This window comes from Strongylocentrotus purpuratus, unplaced genomic scaffold (assembly GCF_000002235.5).
Source record: "Strongylocentrotus purpuratus isolate Spur 01 unplaced genomic scaffold, Spur_5.0 spur5_contig_839, whole genome shotgun sequence".
Classification (NCBI taxonomy): Eukaryota; Metazoa; Echinodermata; class Echinoidea; order Camarodonta; family Strongylocentrotidae; genus Strongylocentrotus; species Strongylocentrotus purpuratus.
In genome coordinates, this window is record NW_022145545.1 from 623,502 (window position 1) to 642,500 (window position 18,999).

The 18,999-nt window shown below is 37.9% G+C and overlaps 2 protein-coding genes across 3 annotated transcripts in view; both read left to right on the plus strand.

Moving 5' to 3' along the window:
• Positions 1-18,999, plus strand: part of LOC584329 (hyalin) — a 31,927-nt gene continuing 12,928 nt past the window's right edge. Inside the window, exons 1-10 of one of the 2 annotated variants that reach the window (XM_030987629.1) lie at positions 1-277; positions 7,975-8,199; positions 8,710-8,958; positions 9,600-9,860; positions 10,210-10,461; positions 10,901-11,158; positions 11,827-11,957; positions 12,430-12,550; positions 17,814-18,059; positions 18,997-18,999. The exon at positions 18,997-18,999 is cut by the window's right edge and continues 249 nt beyond it. In XM_030987629.1, coding sequence (XP_030843489.1) covers positions 202-277; positions 7,975-8,199; positions 8,710-8,958; positions 9,600-9,860; positions 10,210-10,461; positions 10,901-11,158; positions 11,827-11,957; positions 12,430-12,550; positions 17,814-18,059; positions 18,997-18,999 — 1,822 coding nt within the window. In that variant the 5' untranslated portion in view covers positions 1-201. The remainder of the gene's footprint in view (positions 278-7,974; positions 8,200-8,709; positions 8,959-9,599; positions 9,861-10,209; positions 10,462-10,900; positions 11,159-11,826; positions 11,958-12,429; positions 12,551-17,813; positions 18,060-18,996) is intronic. The other variant, XM_030987622.1, reaches the window with a different exon arrangement.
• Positions 13,205-17,724, plus strand: LOC105438608. Its single transcript, XM_011666625.2, has 2 exons — positions 13,205-14,231; positions 14,897-17,724. Exons 1-2 carry the CDS (start codon positions 13,901-13,903, stop codon positions 17,050-17,052), a joined length of 2,487 nt encoding a protein of 828 aa, XP_011664927.1. The 5' UTR covers positions 13,205-13,900; the 3' UTR covers positions 17,053-17,724.

The following is an 18,999-nucleotide window of genomic DNA, read 5'->3' on the forward strand; positions in this document are numbered from 1 at the left end:
CTCTATACGAAAATTGTCCGAAATGTAGGGTGCGGTCATGTACGTCTTCTACGCTGTATATAGCCCAACACACTGACAGTCTCTGGTATTATTTACGCGGAATGCAAATGATAATTAGGCAAATATACTTGTGTATCAAATCGTTATGATCCACTATATTATGTTTACAACCTGTTTATGATTTGAGAAACGGAGGAAACAATGGCGTCTGCCCTGGGCGATTTGAGATTTCTGGTCGGGTTGTTGATCCTGCTCGAAGTTGAAGTGTTTGCGCAAGGTAAGGGTCGTTTTTCTATAAATCCATTCAAAGGAACTAGCTATAAGTTAATAGCAAATTTGATAATTGTTTTCTTATTTTCCCAGATAACAATTGCTGTTGTCGATTTGATAGGGACGTTTATGATTATCACTTATAATGTATACATGTTTATTATATATGTAATATTGTAAAGTATGTAATACTATAGTGTACATATACACCCTGTTTTGCCATGCTATACATTCAGCAGAAAAAATAAAAATAAAGAAAGTGGACACTCTTTATTTTTCAAAATGTTCATAAAATTATAAACCGTCAATAACATGAAATAAAGTATATATCAAACTAAAGTCAACATTAGAGGAGATGGTATAGAGCAGTGATCTCGTAATTCGGCGATCCGAGTTTGAAACCAAGGCGATGCGCTATAGTACCCTTTGGTAAGGCTCCTCATAATAATATTACCAGGTCTTTCGGAGAGGACCTAAAGCCGTCGGTCCTCCATCTGGTTGCTTAATTACTAACAAGCATTTTATGTTTTCTTAGCAGTCAGGTAAAATAACCACCACTTCACTTCAATTAAGATCAAGTTTTGAACTTTTACGCTTGGATTGGTAAATTAATTTAAGAAAATTCAAAAATAGATCAAAGTAGCCATTCGAAAGTTAATGAACATTGTATATTAGGGAAGACATGCTTATCTGTTCTTACGAGTTACGACAACAAACAATGAGAAACAATCAACTTTAGTCTCGAGACTGCATGGTTTTGACAGATCCGGTTTTGACAAGCACTGTCAAAATGTATCCAATGCCCATCAACATTTGAATGGACAGATGCCCCAATTTTTACAGTTTTCTTTTAGACTCATTTAATGTTAAATGGCTATCCTCACTCCTGCATGGCTGCATGAATGGTATAATTCCAATTGCAACTGAGAGGATTGGTTCACGTTTATTTTGATATATGAAAGATAATTTATGTAATTTTTTTTTGAAAATCTTAACTATCACTGTAATATCCTTGTGTTTTGAATGTGTCATTGCAAATTGGCATCAGTGCCACGAAACGTGATCTCTTTTAGTAACCTATGAATTAATGAATTCAACTTTATATGAACGAATAACACAGTTTAGCAACCATAATGATTTATTCAGACTGACAGTATTTGATGCCATCATGAGGCATGTAATACAAGAAAGGAATCATTGTCTTACTGCTATCTTGGTGTATGTGTAATTTATATCAGTTCCTTTATCATTACAATAGAAAGGTCTTGGCTCTGGTATTTTTACCTGTGCATTTTCTTGACATCGAACACCGAAGGTTTAGGGGGGGGGGGTACTCACCTTATAAGGTTTAAACGGTGATGTGCCGCTCTTAGACTAATGGATTACTTTTTTTCAAAAAATCCCCAAACATGGGATATGATTTTGTGCTGCAAAATCCCTCAAACTGACCCCACTTTTCAGATCTTGGCCTTAAACATGGGTTACTATTTTCTTCAGGATAATATCTCACCCATAATCTCGTTAAAATGAAAATTCCAGATGCAAAATCCCACAAAAATATTGTAAATCATTTCGCCTTTTCATCCAAAGTCCCACAAGTTATTTTCCAAATTAATTGCTACATTATTGTTACAAACGGATGGGTTTTAAATTTTATAAAAGCTAAAGAGGCTGGAATACAAGAGCAAAATGAGAAAGTACAAGAAAGCGTGCATGCAACGTTTAAACGAAATTAGAGGAAAAACAAACGGCTGAAACTGGGAAAGCTATTACTAAATACATTCAGGGATTAAGGGATGTGAAAGTGTAAATCATTCATGCAAAGTCCCAAATAATGGGTACCATTTTCTGCCCAAAATCACCCTTAAAATGTGTATTGTTTTGGACGCTCCAGCCGCACACCCCCGTCCAAAGCAAATCTGAGTATCCCCCCCCCCCCACCCCCTAGCTGTGATATGGTTTGTTTCATACCGTATGTGAATTCACAAAGGCATGAATATGAGGACGGACAAATAAGACCATTTTATTTTAAATGAGGAGGAAAGTGTTCCATTTTATTTGATAATTGACATTTTTGTTTACATACCATAATTATATACCGTTGAGTCAATTTTAATTAATACAACTGTTGTTTATTGTGTTTTATTTGTATATGCACTAAAGAGTCGAGGGTAAAAATAAGTCAAACGGTAATTACAAGATATTAATGATGTTCGTTTACCCCATTGCCCAGATGTCCTCGGCTTCTCATTTATTTTAATTTTTTTTTGGCATCCCCGAGGTTGAAGGGGTGCCTTCAGAGGATGTAATAGTTGATCTGGTGAACACCTCCCTTGGCGTTCACCTCCAGAAGGGGGACATAGACCATATTCAACGGGTGAATTCCGCTATTAAGCCTGGTCCAAAGGGTCCAAGCACCATAATTGTCAAGTTCCTGTCGTTCAAGAAGAGGAACGAGGTCCTCGGGAGTCGACGCAAGCTCGCGGGTACGAGAAAATCCATCCAGGAGGACCTCACGCGCGATAACGCCAAGCTCCTCAAGATGACCCGTGACCATCAACGGGTGAAAGCTGCTTGGACACGGGATGGTCGAGTCATTGCCTTGTTGCCAGCAACCGATGGCAAAGAAGTGAAGAAAACCATCTTTTCTGAAGCGGACTTGGCCAGGCTCTAAATTCAACCTTTGTCTATAAATAACTTGATAGTTCTTGCCACATGATATTTAAAACATCTCTTTTTATTTACTACACTATTGGTACTGTTGTTGTTTTGTTTTTTACTTCATATGAATTGTCTTTTTACTTATCTGCGCAATGTATCCTGTGCGCAGTTATATATATGTTTTCCATTCTGTTCTTTTTTGTCTTCCTTTCCCTGTTTATACCTTCCTTTTTCCTCTCCAACTTGCTGTCTCATATTCTATATGTCTCAAGTGTTTATCTTTCTAGTTGTATTTAAGTTAGCTAGCCGTTTCCTTATGTCTATGTTATCAGTACTCGTGTTTATCCTGTCACCTATCTTGACCGATCATGGCTCAAATAGATGACCATAATATTTGCAATTTTCTTGAAGCTAGCTTGAGTGATATCAGTGACAGCATTGAAAATATTTCTTTAAGATGTAATTATTCTACAGAACAACAGTTCTTTGAGTCAGTTAAAAATGCCACAGATAAAGAGCTTTCCCTTCTTCATTTTAATATCCGCAGCATGAGTAGAAATTTTGAACATGTGACATCATTTGTGAACAAAATCAGCTCAGGCTTAACTGCCATTGGTGTCACTGAAACTTGGTTCACCAATGAAAATGATGCAAATTTGTTTGTTATTCCAGGTTATAACTTGTTAAGCAATAGTAGAGTAGACAGACGTGGTGGTGGTGTTGCCCTTTATGTTCCGTCTGGGCTCGATTATCGAGTATGTCACGAGCTTAATGTTATGACTGAAAATCTAGAAGCTTTATTTGTTGAAGTCTTTATTTCTGGTAAAAATAATATCGTAATTGGAGTCGTGTACAGACCTCCCAATGGTATTTTGAACATTTTTTTGGACGAAATGCAGAGAGTTTTGGAAAGCCAGTCACTTAACGGTAAATCCTTATTTTTGGTTGGAGATTATAATATAAACCTTTTACAGCACAATGTTGATGCTCATGTTGATGATTTCCTGAATTTGATGTTGTCGTTTTCTTTGTTGCCCTTGATAACAAAACCAACAAGAGTAACTGAATCCTCTGCTACTCTTATTGACAATATCTTTAGTAACTTACAACCTTTTCCCTTATCTACTATTGTTGTGTCGGACTTGTCTGACCATTTTCCTGTGTATACTGTAATTCCTTTGGGAAAAAAACTTGTAGTCACCCATAAGAACATTTATGTTAGAAGAAACACCCCAGAAAATATTAATCAGTTTAGAGAGGCGTTATTGTCGACAAACTGGAGTGATGTTCTTTTGAATCAGTGTGATGAGAGTGCCTTCGATATTTTCATGAATAGGTTTTTATTGTTGTATGATGCTAATATTCCAGTAGTAAAGAGTAAAAACAACCGTAGAAGAACTCCACGTATGCCGTGGGTCACCAATGCTATGCTGAAATCAATAAATAAGAAAAATGAGCTGTTTTATAAGTATAAGAAAGCAGGGACGGTAGCTCTAAAAAGGAAATATTCCGTTTACAGAAATACTCTGACTTCTGTGCTGCGTGCAGCCAAAAAACAATACTATTTAGCACAGTTTAAAGTAACTTACAATAATATCAAGGGCACGTGGAAGGTGATAAGAAATGTATTTCAAAAAGCATCTAAAGTAACAAGTATAATACAAATGAATATAGATGACCAAATGGTTGAAGATAAAAATATTATAGTGGAAAAGTTTAATGAATATTTTTGTAATATTGGTCCGAATCTGAAAAAAAATATTCCTAACAGTCAAACTGATTTTCATGATTACTTAGTAGAACCTAACATGCAAAGTTTATTTTTGGTGCCCACAAATGAAGAAGAATTGCTTGGTATTGTTAGAGCCCTCAAGAACAAGAAAAGTCCTGGGTATGATCATAATGGGAACGAACTTATTAAGCAAGTTATTGTCGGTATCCTTCAACCACTACAGTAGTTCATATTTTTAATTTGTCTATGTCAAGCGGAGTTGTACCGATAAACATGAAGATCGCAAAAGTTGTACCAATTTTTAAAAAAGGTGACTCTCAATTACTGACAAATTATCGTCCGATTTCTTTGTTAACCTGTTTTTCAAAAATTCTGGAAAAAATTATTTATGTAAGAACTATAACATTTTTAAACAAAACATGTGTCTTCAGTAATTATCAGTTTGGTTTTCGGGAGAAGCATACAACAACACATGCAATCTTACACCTTATAGATAAACTTGCTTCTGCCTTAGATAGTCGCTTACACACCATTGGTACATTTTTAGACTTTTCCAAGGCCTTTGATACTGTAGACCATGAAATTCTCTTAAGTAAATTATGTCATTATGGTGTCAGGGGAGTCGCCTTGGATTGGTTTAGAAGTTATCTAACTGATAGAAAGCAATATGTGTCCTTAAATGGAATTGACTCTAGTCCCCAATAAGTAACATGTGGTGTTCCCCAGGGATCCATTTTGGGACCACTTTTATTCATTTTGTATATTAATGATTTTCAACGCTCATCAAGTGTATTATCATTCATATTTTTTGCTGATGACTCAAGTGTATTTTTTTCTCATAGATGTCCACAAACATTGTTGAAAACTGTTAATGAAGAGTTTCGAAAAGTAATGAAGTGGATTAATGCTAATAAGTTATCCTTGAATCTTCAGAAAACTAATTATATACTGTTCAGTAATTCAGTTAATATTTTGCCAGGCGAAGTGGCATTCAATAATAACCCAATTGAGAGAGTAACTTCAACGAAATTTCTTGGAATATACATAGACGAGAAACTGAATTGGAAAACTCATGTGGACAAATTAAGTAAAGTGGTGTCAAAAAATACTGGTGTTATTTATAAGTTGAGATCATGTATACCTCAAGAGGTATTGTTCATTTTGTACTCTACTCTTATTTTATCATATATCAATTATGGTATGTTGGCATGGGGCAAATCATCCAAAACTCAAATCCACAGGCTTTTTGTTGTGCAGAAGCGGGTTATTAGAATAATTTGTAAAGCAAATTATCGTGCACATACAAATCTACTTTATTATGAAAACAGTATTCTAAAACTAGAAGATCTCTATTCAATGCAACTTGGAATGCTCATGTTTAGCATTCACTCTGGAGACCTCCCTCCTGCCCTTGCTCAAATCTTTAGAAGAAATAACCAAATTCACAGCTATAATACTAGACAGGCTTCTGCTCTCCATTTACCATATGCAAGGACAACCTTCACTTTGAATACACTAATGTCCACTGGCCCCAGGTTCTGGAATTCACTTGATACTACCATAACAAATGCTTCAAGTATCTCAGTTTTTAAACGTAGACTTAAGTCATATTTTCTTGACAAGTATGTCGATGACACATGAATGTGTTATCAAGCTTTATTGTTAGTGTACTGTAGCATATTTAACTCTACTCTTGATCTTTTTTTTCGTTAATTCTTGACTTTGACATATAACCCCCTTTATCCCTTTTCTTTTTTCTTCTTCTTTCTCATCTGTACATACTACATATACCATATATTCCTACTTGACCTCTGCACTCAGAGAGCAATAACTCATTGATGTCTCGACTTGGTGTCGGCTTGGGTTTGTCCATATTAGATCATATTAGATGCAACGTTGGGTAGTTGTTCTCTGAGAGTATTTTGTAAATAGTTTTATATATTCCATATTTGTTGTTGTATTCATAAATAAGCTATTTTTGTCACATCATATGAGGGGGCCTTAACTTAACAAGCTGTGCTTCAACCAAGGTCTCCTCGTCTTCCTTTGTTTCTACATTGTACTGCTATGATTATACTCTATTATATTTTGTCACATGTGTTTTCTGGAAGACAAATAAACTTGAACTTGAACTTGAACTATTTCTTCAAACAAAAAATATTTTAAAAATGAGGCGTGTCGAAAGGAGGAGGTGACGACAAACTAGAAATCAATTTCTTTGTTCCAATCACAGACGGGCAAGAGATTTGTATTGAAAGAACTATTCGAAAAATTGTCTGACATGAAAATATCCCATACATTTACTTTTTCCGACTCCCAATATGAATCGACGATAAGTACTTATCCTGTCCTGTTTGTGTTTTTCGTTCAGAAATGAGAATGGTCGGGGTTTTTACATTGATCTAAATGAAAACGTGGAGGTTTTCGACTAGATATCAATTCAATTGCAAAATACTTTTTTTTAAAGTGGCGTTCAAAGTAAGGGAGAAAAAGAAAATGGAAAATGGGTAGATCACCCACAAAGATAAGATTTGGTGTCACTTTACAAGAACGGGTATATCGAGGGGGTTCAATGTGGTAGCGGTGCTGGCACCACGCGCGCGCCAGATTAGGGGAATTCCCTAAATGTACCATGCATGAGACTGGTGCAATTATTTAAAATCGACGACATAATATAAGTGCCTCATACTGATACGGCTAACGTTATATAGTCATACCCTTTCGTCTGCTATCATTGGCACTGCTGCTTTCTTTTCTTTAATTGGAAAGGGTAAGATTTCACATGGCTATACTAGTCTAGATTGAGGCATAAAGTACCGAAATAGATCGAAAACTTGACCTAAATGAAAACGCTGAAGTGTTTGTCTAAATATTTTTTCTGGATAACGTTCGAGCTAAATCATGACGGAGAACAACTACGAACTGCCCGGGCCCGAAGGACCAGAGCTGAGGCAGAGTCGGTGTGCATGTACATGTATGCGACGAGCAATGCGTAGCTAAAGGCTGCGCATATCAATAGCCATTCGAGTTGAACGTTCGACTTTTCCGTGCAATGACAGAGCAGCATTGGATTTAGACGGGCATCGAAGTTAGGAGCAACAATAGCGCTAAAATTTTAAAGAAGTATTTTATCATATCTTCTATTGTGCAGTGTAAGAAAATCAAAGATTTTTAGTCTAGATGAGATGAACTGAGACTAGATCTAACTAACTTGTCAAATCAAGGCTGAATATACATGTAGTCAAAAGCAGGTCTATGTTTTTCATATGTGATTTATCATGTTTTCATCATTTCTTGTTCTGAACATACAGACACGACACCTCCGACTTTAACCTGCCCCAGCACAACTGTCATTGGCAATGGAGCAGTGGTTCGCTGGGAGGTTCCCACGGCAACTGATGATTCTGGAGAGGTCTTTCTGTCTTCCACTCATTCAGTCGGAGATTACTTTCCTTTGGGAAACGCAACAGTCACCTACACAGCTACAGATAAAGTTGGACTGGAAACAAACTGCTCTTTCACTGTAACAGTGATAGGTAAGTCTTCAAATTCTTCTTAATAATAACGAAATAGTCAATAGAAACAGAGAGATCAATGATGTAAACAGCTCTAGTGCATACAGGAAGACCACTAAGAGAGAGAGAGAGGAAGAGAAATCGGCTTGTAATAAATGAGAGGCTTATTAGGAAAATTATTGTGATGTCAAAGTTTTTAGCAAACCCTTTACCCTTAAAATAATTGATTGAAACCATACCAGAAGTATCATCATTTCGCCCCTTGGATACAGTATCGAAGACTGTACAGGGGCATTTCAGGGGATTGTCGCCCGCCATTTTTAGATTTTAATTTTCTGACGGGGGGGGGGGGGGGGGGGGGGGGGGGACAAATTCTAATGGCCTTTAGTACATTTTGGGGAATTTTTTCCCTGTTTTGTTTTTGAAAAATTTGGTTGACAACTCCCTTTAAAATACTCAATAGTCTCAGCCCTGTGTAAAATGATTTTGCTTCTTCTCAAGACATGTTTCTCATTCTCTCCTTGACTACAGCCGACGGGTCACCAGAAATCTCTAACTGTCCTGACAGCACCTTAGAGGTCACCGTGTCAGCTGGAGTGACCTCTTCAAATGTGACCTGGACCGCACCCACCGCCGTTGACCCAAACGGAGGAGCAGTCACTGCCTCGTCAGACTATGCCCCGGGCGCCACCTTTCAACTTGGCACAACGAAAGTGATGTATACATTTGAAGATGATGCAGGAGAGAGATCGAATTGTGTTTTCAAAGTGAGAGTCTATGGTAAGTATCGTTCACTGATGTGAATCTATTGTGTAAGAGAGCTAGAAGGGCATTAACCCTAACAAAAATTAGACAGGTATAGTGCCCTTCTTGCTCTCAGGAGATGATAAAGATATTATCTGTGACTTCGAACAGAAAGAAATACATGGGTGGCGGATGAATCGGCCCCAGAAGTACCCAAAAGTGCCCCTGAAATATAGGTCAAAAAATGTGATTACAAGGGAGACTTCCAAAAAGGAAATCGTCCAAAATAGCCCCCTAGAGATTCTGTCTAGTTGCATTGTCTGAAATGGGAATGGATATGAAAAGATGCATCAAATAAGATAATTATTTCATTATTTGAATCAAACTCTTGACATAAATGTCTGTATGAAATTCAACAGGTTGTGCAACATTAGTCAAATTTGCAATTTGATACTAACTGTAACTGTATGATTGCAAGGGGATTCTTGCTGATAAAGTTTTCAAGAAAGTAACAAATCTAACATTTGAGGGAAAAATACTTGCATGTTGTATTGTAAAAGTCAAAATTTTCTATCAAATGAAGTTGTTTTCCTCTATCAGAAATTTTACTGTTAAAAATCCATCGACTTGATCGACCAACAATGTGTTTTATTTGGAATTCCTGTTTTCTGTTTTAGAATCCAGTGATGCTGTATCACCCACAGTTGTGACCTCCTGCCCCGATGACATCATAAAAGATGTCACCCCTGGAACAGGCGAGGTCAGCGTGACATGGGTTGAACCGACCTTCAGTGACCTTGTAGATGGGAACGACCTCTTTGTCATGCAGACTAAAGAATCAGGGTCGTTGTTTCCTGAGGGGTCAACGGAAGTCCTCTACACTGCGATGGACACAAAGTACAACGTGGTGCATTGCATGTTTACTGTTACCATTAATGGTAAGTTAAAATCATTTGATGGCCCCTACTCAAAAAGAAAGAATTAATTGCTTTGTAGAATATTTTTGGAGAATTCTGTACTTTTGTAAATTACAACCCTGGGATAATAACTTAGTCAACAATATTGAGCCTGTTGAAAAAGAAGTAAACATAAAAGAAAGATGCAAATATCCTGGGTTTTCATGATATTGAATAAAGAAAGTATTTATGCTATATGTAAGCCATTTACAACAGGAACTGGTAGTCCCTGCATGCATTAAGCCAATGGCGATGAAAGAATTTAGTAGTCAACAGACTAAAACTTGCATGCATTCAGTTTCTATACTTGGGAATATTTTTTGATTTGCAGTTACCGATGATGACATCCTACCGACCATCTACAACTGCCCGAACGACACCTTGCTTTGGGTTGCCACAGGTACCACTGAGGTCAACATCTCCTGGATCCCTCCCACTGCGACGGACAATTATGGCACTCCGACCCTGGTCACGACCTCTGACCCTGGGACGGCTTTTGGTGTTGGGGTCGCCGTGGTGAATTACACAGCAACTGATCACGTCAACAATGTTGCATATTGTTCATTCAACGTGACAATCTTGGGTAAATTCAATGAAACTTGTCTAAACTCACTTCTGTTGTTCATAGCTTTTAATATATATTTTATGATCATACAATGTAGTATAGATGACTTTTAGAAATTATATGGAATGCAATTTTTAGTCAGTATTTGTAGATGTTACTTTTACTATAAAAGCTTTACTGTACTTTTTCTTTCAAATGATACATCAATTGAAATTTAAAAAAAAAATCTTCTGGTTGCCAAATAAAAGCCAAGATTCTTGAGAAGTCATCATGTAAGCCAGCCAGATTTCCTGGATACTTGTAATATGCCTTTCCTCCCTCCCCCCCCCCCCATAAGAAAAATCTGCATTTGCAAAATGTAGGTATATTAAACTTATTAAAAAAATGAGTGATATAAATTTGAAAAGCAGAATAAATGTACAGAAACATATATCTATTTATTTTCTCTTTGATGCAGTTGACGACGAAATACCTGTCATCACAGGTTGCCCAGGCAACATCGTTGAATACGTCCAGCCGAACGTTACATCCCTGGCCGTGACGTGGGCCACGCCCAGTGTGACCGACAACTCTGGGGAGTTCACCTCTTCTACCAACCTGGCTTCAGGGTCTACGTTGCAAGCGAGTGTGGCGGGAGAGAATGAGGTTGTCATGATGACCTATGTCGATAGGTTTGGGAACACAGCAATGTGCACTTTTACCGTGAATGTTCTAAGTAAGTCTATCGATTGTTCAGTAAAACCTGCATATAAAGAACTCCTTTGAGACAAGGAATGCTGTCTTTATAGGAAGGTGGCATTTATGTATGGGTTCCTTCAGTGTACATTTCAACAAGAAAATCTCTTCAATGGGAACAAATTTTGGCTTTAATAGATGCATAATCTTTCTAATTCTACAAGCAGATTCTAGGGTTCTGTATAACAATAGTTGTATTTAATGGAAAACGTTATTTTTTCTATGTATAATGCACTTATGCTAGAGGTTTAAACATCAGGCCTAATGCCCAAGTAACTTTATTGTCTATAGCTTTATATTCAATTGCCAAGGTGTAATTATTGTGATAGAAATTTCCAGTGCCTTCATACTCCTGGGAAAAAAGAATCTGTATTCACAGCCTGTTGTAGGGAAGATGACTCTCCTTCTAGTATTTCTTCCTTCCAATTTTTTTCTGCTCTCTGATCATATCTATTTCATCCCCATTTTTCTTCATTTTTTTCTTATTATTATTCTCGTTCCTCATGTTTATCTACTCCATGCCTGTATTTTCTTCAGTTATTTCTTTAGATTATTTATATCTGCTCTTGGTCTTCTTGCTCTTGTTATTGTTCATATTATTTGCCTTGTTATATATATATATCTGTTTGTTCTTGTTCATATTCATAGTTGATATGCCACCTGTGTTCAATTGCCCCGCACCTATCATCCAAAACAACGAGCTGGGTGTGGCCTATGCTGATGTCTCTTGGCCTCAGCTGACCATCACGGATGACTATACATCGCTAGCTAATCTTATGGTATGTCCATGTCTCTCCTTTCAATGGTAGATTCGAAGGAGATGGGGAGGGGGGGGGGGGGGTAGCCCCAAATGAAATTAGTGATACTTTTAATACACAGATACACAGGAGAGTAAAATGTATTTGTGTGTCCCGCCCCAATATGAGCAAAATTATTTCTTTCTTTGCTTGTCAGCACTTTTTTTGACACCTGACACAGTCATTATGTTCACTCTCATACAATATCAACTTTTGACATTTGAAGCAATTTGATGTACATTCAGAAATAACAAGAGAATGATAGAGTACAATGTCAGAGAATACAATTTACATGTAGAAGATGGAAAAAGAGGGTTAATGCATACATTTTCATATCATTTGATTGTCTATAATTATCCTACATTTCTTAGTTAGATTTTTACCATATTTTGTTGACATAACTTTACCTTCTGCTTTATTACTGCAACTTAACACTAAATATCCTTATCATCAGATAACAATGACTCATTCTGAGCCACTGAGAGTGTTCTACGACAGCCCGACCACTGTCACCTACTCCGCAACGGACAAAAGAGGCAACATAGCCATCTGTATGTTCACTGTAACTGTTAATGGTAAGTACAGTAACTTTTATAAAGCATCAGCAAATCACCAGCAAGCACCCTCTTGAGAGTTGCGGTTAATTGCAGCATGAACAAATATGTCTCAACTTTTTTTTTTAAAACCAATCAGAGATCCGTTTCACAAAGCTTTTTTTCAATGACAAATTACAAAAATCAGTGACTAATCTGCTGATAACCAATCAGAAACAAGGATTTCACTAGCTTATAACGAAAACTGTCATTTGTCACTGATGGCAAGTTTTGTGAAATGGGGCCCAGAACACATGTTTTGGAGTTGCTCTCAGTTGCAAGTTCTTATATGCAACAGGCCCCAGAAGTTCTTTTTTGAAACTGAAGATAGAATCATGAATTATCAATTTGATATACATGTAGGAAATTAAATTTGTTTTACCAAATAATATTTTATTAAACGTATCCAAATAATGTTGATTGTGGATTGAATTTAAACAAAATTTTTACCTGTGAATAGCGTTTGAGTGTGGACACAAATATGTTATTTCAAGACAGGGATTGATATTGTTTTGAAGTCTAGTAACGATTAAGCAAAATGATAGCGATTTGTTCATCATGAAGTATTTTATATATGTTAGAATACATATTAACAACATTTTGAGGAATTAAGTGTTTAAGAAATCTCAATATATTGAAGGTTCGTACGGGTCATGGAAAACCTGGAAAGTCATGGAATTTTACTTTATTGCTTTTAAGGCCTTGAAAGTCATGGAAAATTATTTTTTCCATTGGAAAGTCATGGAAAGTCATGGAATATCAAAATTATGGACAACTATAGTATTTTCTCACTATACAAGTGAATAAATGGAGATATTTCAACCATTTTCTTCTCGTATTTTCTTTCATTCGTAACATACCGACTGATTGTACTTGTGAATGTGTTCACTATGATCGATGGATAAGCGCTGTGTACGTGGGTGTGTACGTGTACGATACGAACTACGTGTGTATGGTCAGTGTATGGCGGTACGGTCCACATCGTGCGCACATGGCTAGCTTGCGAGCGAGCTCGCTAGCGCTAGCTCAGTTCAGCAAGCTAGCGCACGTGTACGTGTGCAGTGTGTGTGTGCATATGATGATGGTGCCAACGCGACATGTGACACTCCAAGAACGAATGTAATGCCTCGATTGCACTTTGGCTTTGCATTAAATTGCGACCACTTAGACTACTACAATTTTTACACTTCTCCAATAAATGAGGAAAAAGTAAATTAGTAATATTTGTTTTTTAATTTTCATTATTTAAATAAAAAAGGAACAATACTGACGTGTCAACAAGGCAAATTGGCAGCGCTAGCTCGTTGACGATCTATATATCGACGCGACGGCATGTGTTTTGAAACTTTTGTGCATGTGTTGATTCTTCATGAAACGGAGTTGTTTATTTTCACAGACCTTGGAACTCGTCACGTGGATATTTTCACCATTACAAATTTTGTGGAAGTGATATTCAAAATGCCTGGAAATTGTCATTTTAAGGATGCTTGGTTAGAACACCCGGATTACCGTGGCTGGATTTTGAAAGAAAGTTCCGATCTGGGGACTGCTAGATGTGCTGTTTGTATGTGTAAATTCAGTGTCCGTAATATGGGCGAAGCAGCCGTCAAGAGCCACAAGAAGAGTGAAAAACACACAGCAAACCTCCAACAGCAACAACGTCGTAAGTGAGCATTTTTAATGTGAATTTTACCGATCCTTTATTGAGCATGAATCCAAATAATGACTGATAATAATTATATAAAAATGAAAGATTTGAGATTATTTAGCGATGCGATGTCACCTCGCAGGCATTGGTTACTGCTTACTGCGACCAGCCCGTTCGGGAGCGTCCCCGGCCCCGGGCCGGGCCGGCTAGGTTACTGCATGCAACAGCCCGAACGCTAACCCAGGGGGCTCCGCACTCACACGCCAGTGTTGTACCGGGCACTGTATGTGGACTGCAGAAAAAAAAAATAATAATAATTTACCTTAAAATTGACCCCAAAAATCATAAAACTAAATTTTGTACTTACAATTGGGTCCAACAGTTTGCTTGCCTTGAGAAGTATTTCCTCCTTTCTATTTCTTTAAAATATGTTTTTAAGGAATGAGTCAAAAATTAGTCCACTTGTCTTAGTGACTTACATCAATTGGCCAAAAGTTGCCGTGAATTTTTTTTTTTTTTCCTTCCCCATACTGTCAAACGGTTGTCAAAATAGGAAAACGTTTATGCTTTTAATGGTCGTTTGAACGGCAGTTAAACGTTTTGACTCGGCCCTAAATCTTACCAAATGATGATATTTATATTTTATTTATTTTAATAGACATTTTTTTCTTTTCTCCTAGATTCTACTCTCTCACTCAAGAGCTTCTTCAAGGCAAAAGGTGCAGAAAGTTCATCAGTATCTATCACGTCTACAGATGCAACAACCAGTACTTGTGCGCCATCAACCTCTAAAGTGACAACTCCCATTCCTGTTGCTGCAAGAGAGGAAACTTTAAAAGCTGAAATACTCTGGTGTCTGAAAGTGGTGGAGGATCATTTATCATTTCATTCTTGCCAGCACAACAGTGAGCTCTTTCAAAGAATGTTTCCGGACTCAGCTATTGCTAAGGGTTTCACGTTGTCAGAAACAAAATGTCGGTATATGACGGTGTTTGGTTTGGGCCCATATGTGCAAGACCTCCTTTATGACAACATAAAACAATCAAACCACTATGTGATACTGTTTGATGAAAGCCTCAACAAGAAGCTCCAGAAAAAGCAGATGGACTTCCTCATAAGAACATGGCAACACAATGAAGTTTGCACTCGCTACTTGACGTCTGTGTTCATCGGACATGGTTCAGCTGTTCACCTCAAGGAAGAACTGAATAAAGTTCTGCACACAGTTGGCTTGGAAAAATTACTGCAAATATCAATGGATGGTCCCAACGTTAATTGGAAGATGTATGATGACTTTACGCGAGAGTACACTGCTGACCTGACCAAATCCATACTGAATATAGGCTCATGCGGGCTCCATATAGTTAATGGTGCTTTTCTGACAGGTGCCAAGGCTGCTGACTGGGAGGTGGAAAGCTTTCTATCATCCTTGTATTACCTGTTTTCTGATTCCCCTGCCAGAAGAGAGGATTATCAGAAGATAACTGGAGATCATACCATGCCACTTAAGTTTTGCAAGACCCGATGGCTGGAAAACCTTCCTGTTGCAGAGAGAGCAATCAGCATCTGGGAGAGTGTATGTGCGTATGTTAAAGCAGTAGAAGAGAAGAAAATCCCTCACCCAAAGAACAAGTCCTTTGAAACTGTTTCAAAATGTACTCATATAACTGATTTCTTAGCAAGACTGTACTTCTTCATATCTGTTGCAAAGCTGGTCAATCCTTTCCTAACAGACTATCAGACTGATGCACCAATGCTGCCCTTTTTAGCTGAAGACCTTACTAGAATGCTTGCATCCCTTATGCAGCGATTTTTAAAGCTGGACAGGAGTACCATTACTTCTCCTTACAAGATAATGCAGGTAGATGTTAGCAGTGAGGCCATTCAGCTGCCCTTGGCCAAGTTGGACATTGGATTCTACACTGAGAAGAAGCTGAAAGATCTGAAGGCGAAAAATATCATCAGTGAGCTGAAAGTTCTGGAATTTCGCACTCAAGCAAAGAAGTTTCTTGCTGCAATGACCCGGAAGCTCATTGAGCGATGTCCGCTTAAGTATGCACTTGTGAGAAATATAGGATGCTTGAGTCCAAAGAACATGGCAAAAGACAAAGAAAACTCCACTGCAAAGCTGAAGAGGGTGCTTAACACCCTTAGTGATGCCCACAGACTTAAGGATTCATGTGACGATATCCTAAGAGAATACTCAGAAGCATGTGATGAGGCATCAAGAAGTGCAGAGATGAGAGACTTTGATCCAAAGAAAGAGAGATTGGACTCTGTAATGTGCAAATTTCTGTCCGAGTCTCGCTATTCGACCCTCTTAAAGTTGGTCCGCATGTTGCTTGTCTTGTCCCATGGACAAGCCTCCATTGAGAGAGGTTTCTCAATCAACAACGAAGTTGAAGAGGACAATCTCCTGGGACACTCACTGATATCATTGAGGGCCATTTATGACCATATCAAGTATGTTGGAGGAATCAAGAATGTGACTATTGACAAATCAATCATGTTGGCTGCGTCTGCAGGCAGGCAGAAATACCACATCTATCTCGATGAACAGAGGCGTAAAAAGGAAAAGGAAAAGAAAGAAGGAAAGAGAAAAGGACTGATGGATGGTTTGGAAGAACTAAAGGCCAAACAAATGAGACTGCAAGCAGATGTGAAAAGTCTTCACACCTCAGCAGACAAGTATGCTGAGGAAGCAGAGTCACAAGGAAGATTGACTTGTATTTCCAAATCAAACAGCCTCCGACGTACAGCAAAGGAGAAGGCATCCCAGTTACAAGTAATTCAGAAACAGATTGATGAACAGCTGAATGCCATTAAGAATTATTAAAGAACTTGGACAGTTTGTTACCAATGCCACCAAATATTCAGACAGGTGCAATGTGTAGAGGGATTTCTTTCAAACAGCTACATGAAGATGTCTCAAGAAAAAACTCATTCAGAAATTATTGACCAGCTTAATGCTAGCGAAACAAGAATTCATCAGCTGATGTGAGTAGGCCTACTGTGTTTTGTTGGTGAAATCAAAATTGGTGATGGTATGTGTGTGAGTTTGTGTGTTGGTGTTGTTTTGTTTTCTTTTTTTTGGGGGGGGGGGGGTAGTTACCTTGTACATGCAAAGGAGAGCTATTGAAGGAATCATGGTGGTCCATGAAACCAGGAACAGGCAATTTGTATTCTTTAGAAGTGAAAATTGCCATTAAAAAATGGACAATTGTTGATATGAATACATGTATGTGTAATTGTAAGAATATTATATAGCAGTGCATATCGAATATGATGAAAAAATAACATGTAATTGTAACAGATGAAATAACTAGATAACAAAAGCTGCCTTTCTATTAGTAGACTTGAAACATGCACTTTGCTTCGCTTTGATTTGAGATCAAATTTTCAGTCTACCGTGTAAAAAAAATGTGTAAAAGTCATGGAAAGGTCATGGAATTCTGGCTAGAAAAGTCATGGAAAGTCATGGAATTAAATTTATGAGAAAGAGTATGAACCCTGTGAATGACATTGATACATTGCATTGAGACCACAAAAAGAGACAGTATATTAATTTCTCACCACAATTCCTCTTCTTTTTCTTAGATGTTGAAAACCCAGTCTGGCAGACCTGTCCTACTTTCATCTCCCAACCTCTTGACCCTGGAACCAATTCAGCCATCGTCAGATGGACGGATCCTACAGTGACAGACAACTCCGGGGTTGACCCCGTCGTGACCTCTACGTCATCCAATCCTGAGCTGTTCTACGCTGGCTCCTACACGGTCGAGTATGTTGCCAGGGATGAAACCGGGAATGAGGCTAGATGTGAATTCACAGTTGTCATAGAGAGTAAGAAAGTTTTTGTTTGATCTTTGCTTTCCACTTCATCATTCTTCATCATTCGCAAATGAAAAAACCTTAACATTAGCAAAAATGTACTGTAAAAACAAAAGTCTTAGCCATTTATGTTATTTATGTCATATATCTCAATATGACCTATGACTAATAGTAGTGGTGCCACAAACAAATTTAGTTGATGATCACATCAAAAGATCTGTCCCTTTTTATGAAAAAAAGAGACAAAAGACTTAGTAATAGGGTTACATCTCATGGAATTACCCTTTAGCAAATGCCAAGAAGGAACATTCCAAAAATGAAAAAACAAAGTCTAGTTTCATTGGTGATTCAGAAAGTTAGCTGAGCTCAGCAAGGCCTTACAAGCTAGGGTTCATGTGCACCTGCAGAACCTGGACATTTTGAAACTAGAATGGGTAGGTTGCTCAGGGATCCCAGGGGAAAATATCGGGTGTTTCTGAAAGATGACTTGTATGTAGTAACTCAGTGATGCTCTGTGAGAGGCCCTTCATTGCAGCTTTCACTCATAGTAGCATGAGGTTTGCAAGCACACCTTTCACTTGCTTCCACTGTACAAAGAGTTGGTCATGTTCAAAAAATAAATAACAAAAATATTTCATGAAAGGTCTATATTGCTCAAACCTGTGATCTAATATTGTAAGCAAACATTTCCATAGCACCCGGAGGAGGCGCGATAGCTCAGTTGATAGAGCAGTGGTCTCGTAATCCCACGACCCGGGTTCGAAACCAAGTAGATGCGCTAGTGCCCTTTGGTAAGGCATTAATCCCTCAGAGAGGACCTAAAGCCGTCGACTATCTGGTTGCTTACTTGCATTTATGCTTTCTTAGCAATCAGGCAAAATAACCACCACCACCACCCCCACCCCATGATGCCTTTACTTTCATCTTTTTACCATGAAATTTTTCTCAGCTG

Bases quoted from the DNA above. Each gene is read 5' to 3' on its own strand.
- LOC105438608 (XM_011666625.2), top strand. From the start codon at position 13,901: ATGTGTTTTGAAACTTTTGTGCATGTGTTGATTCTTCATGAAACGGAG. The intron at 14,232-14,896 runs GTAAGTGAGCAT...CTTTTCTCCTAG, and splicing joins CCTCCAACAGCAACAACGTC to ATTCTACTCTCTCACTCAAG.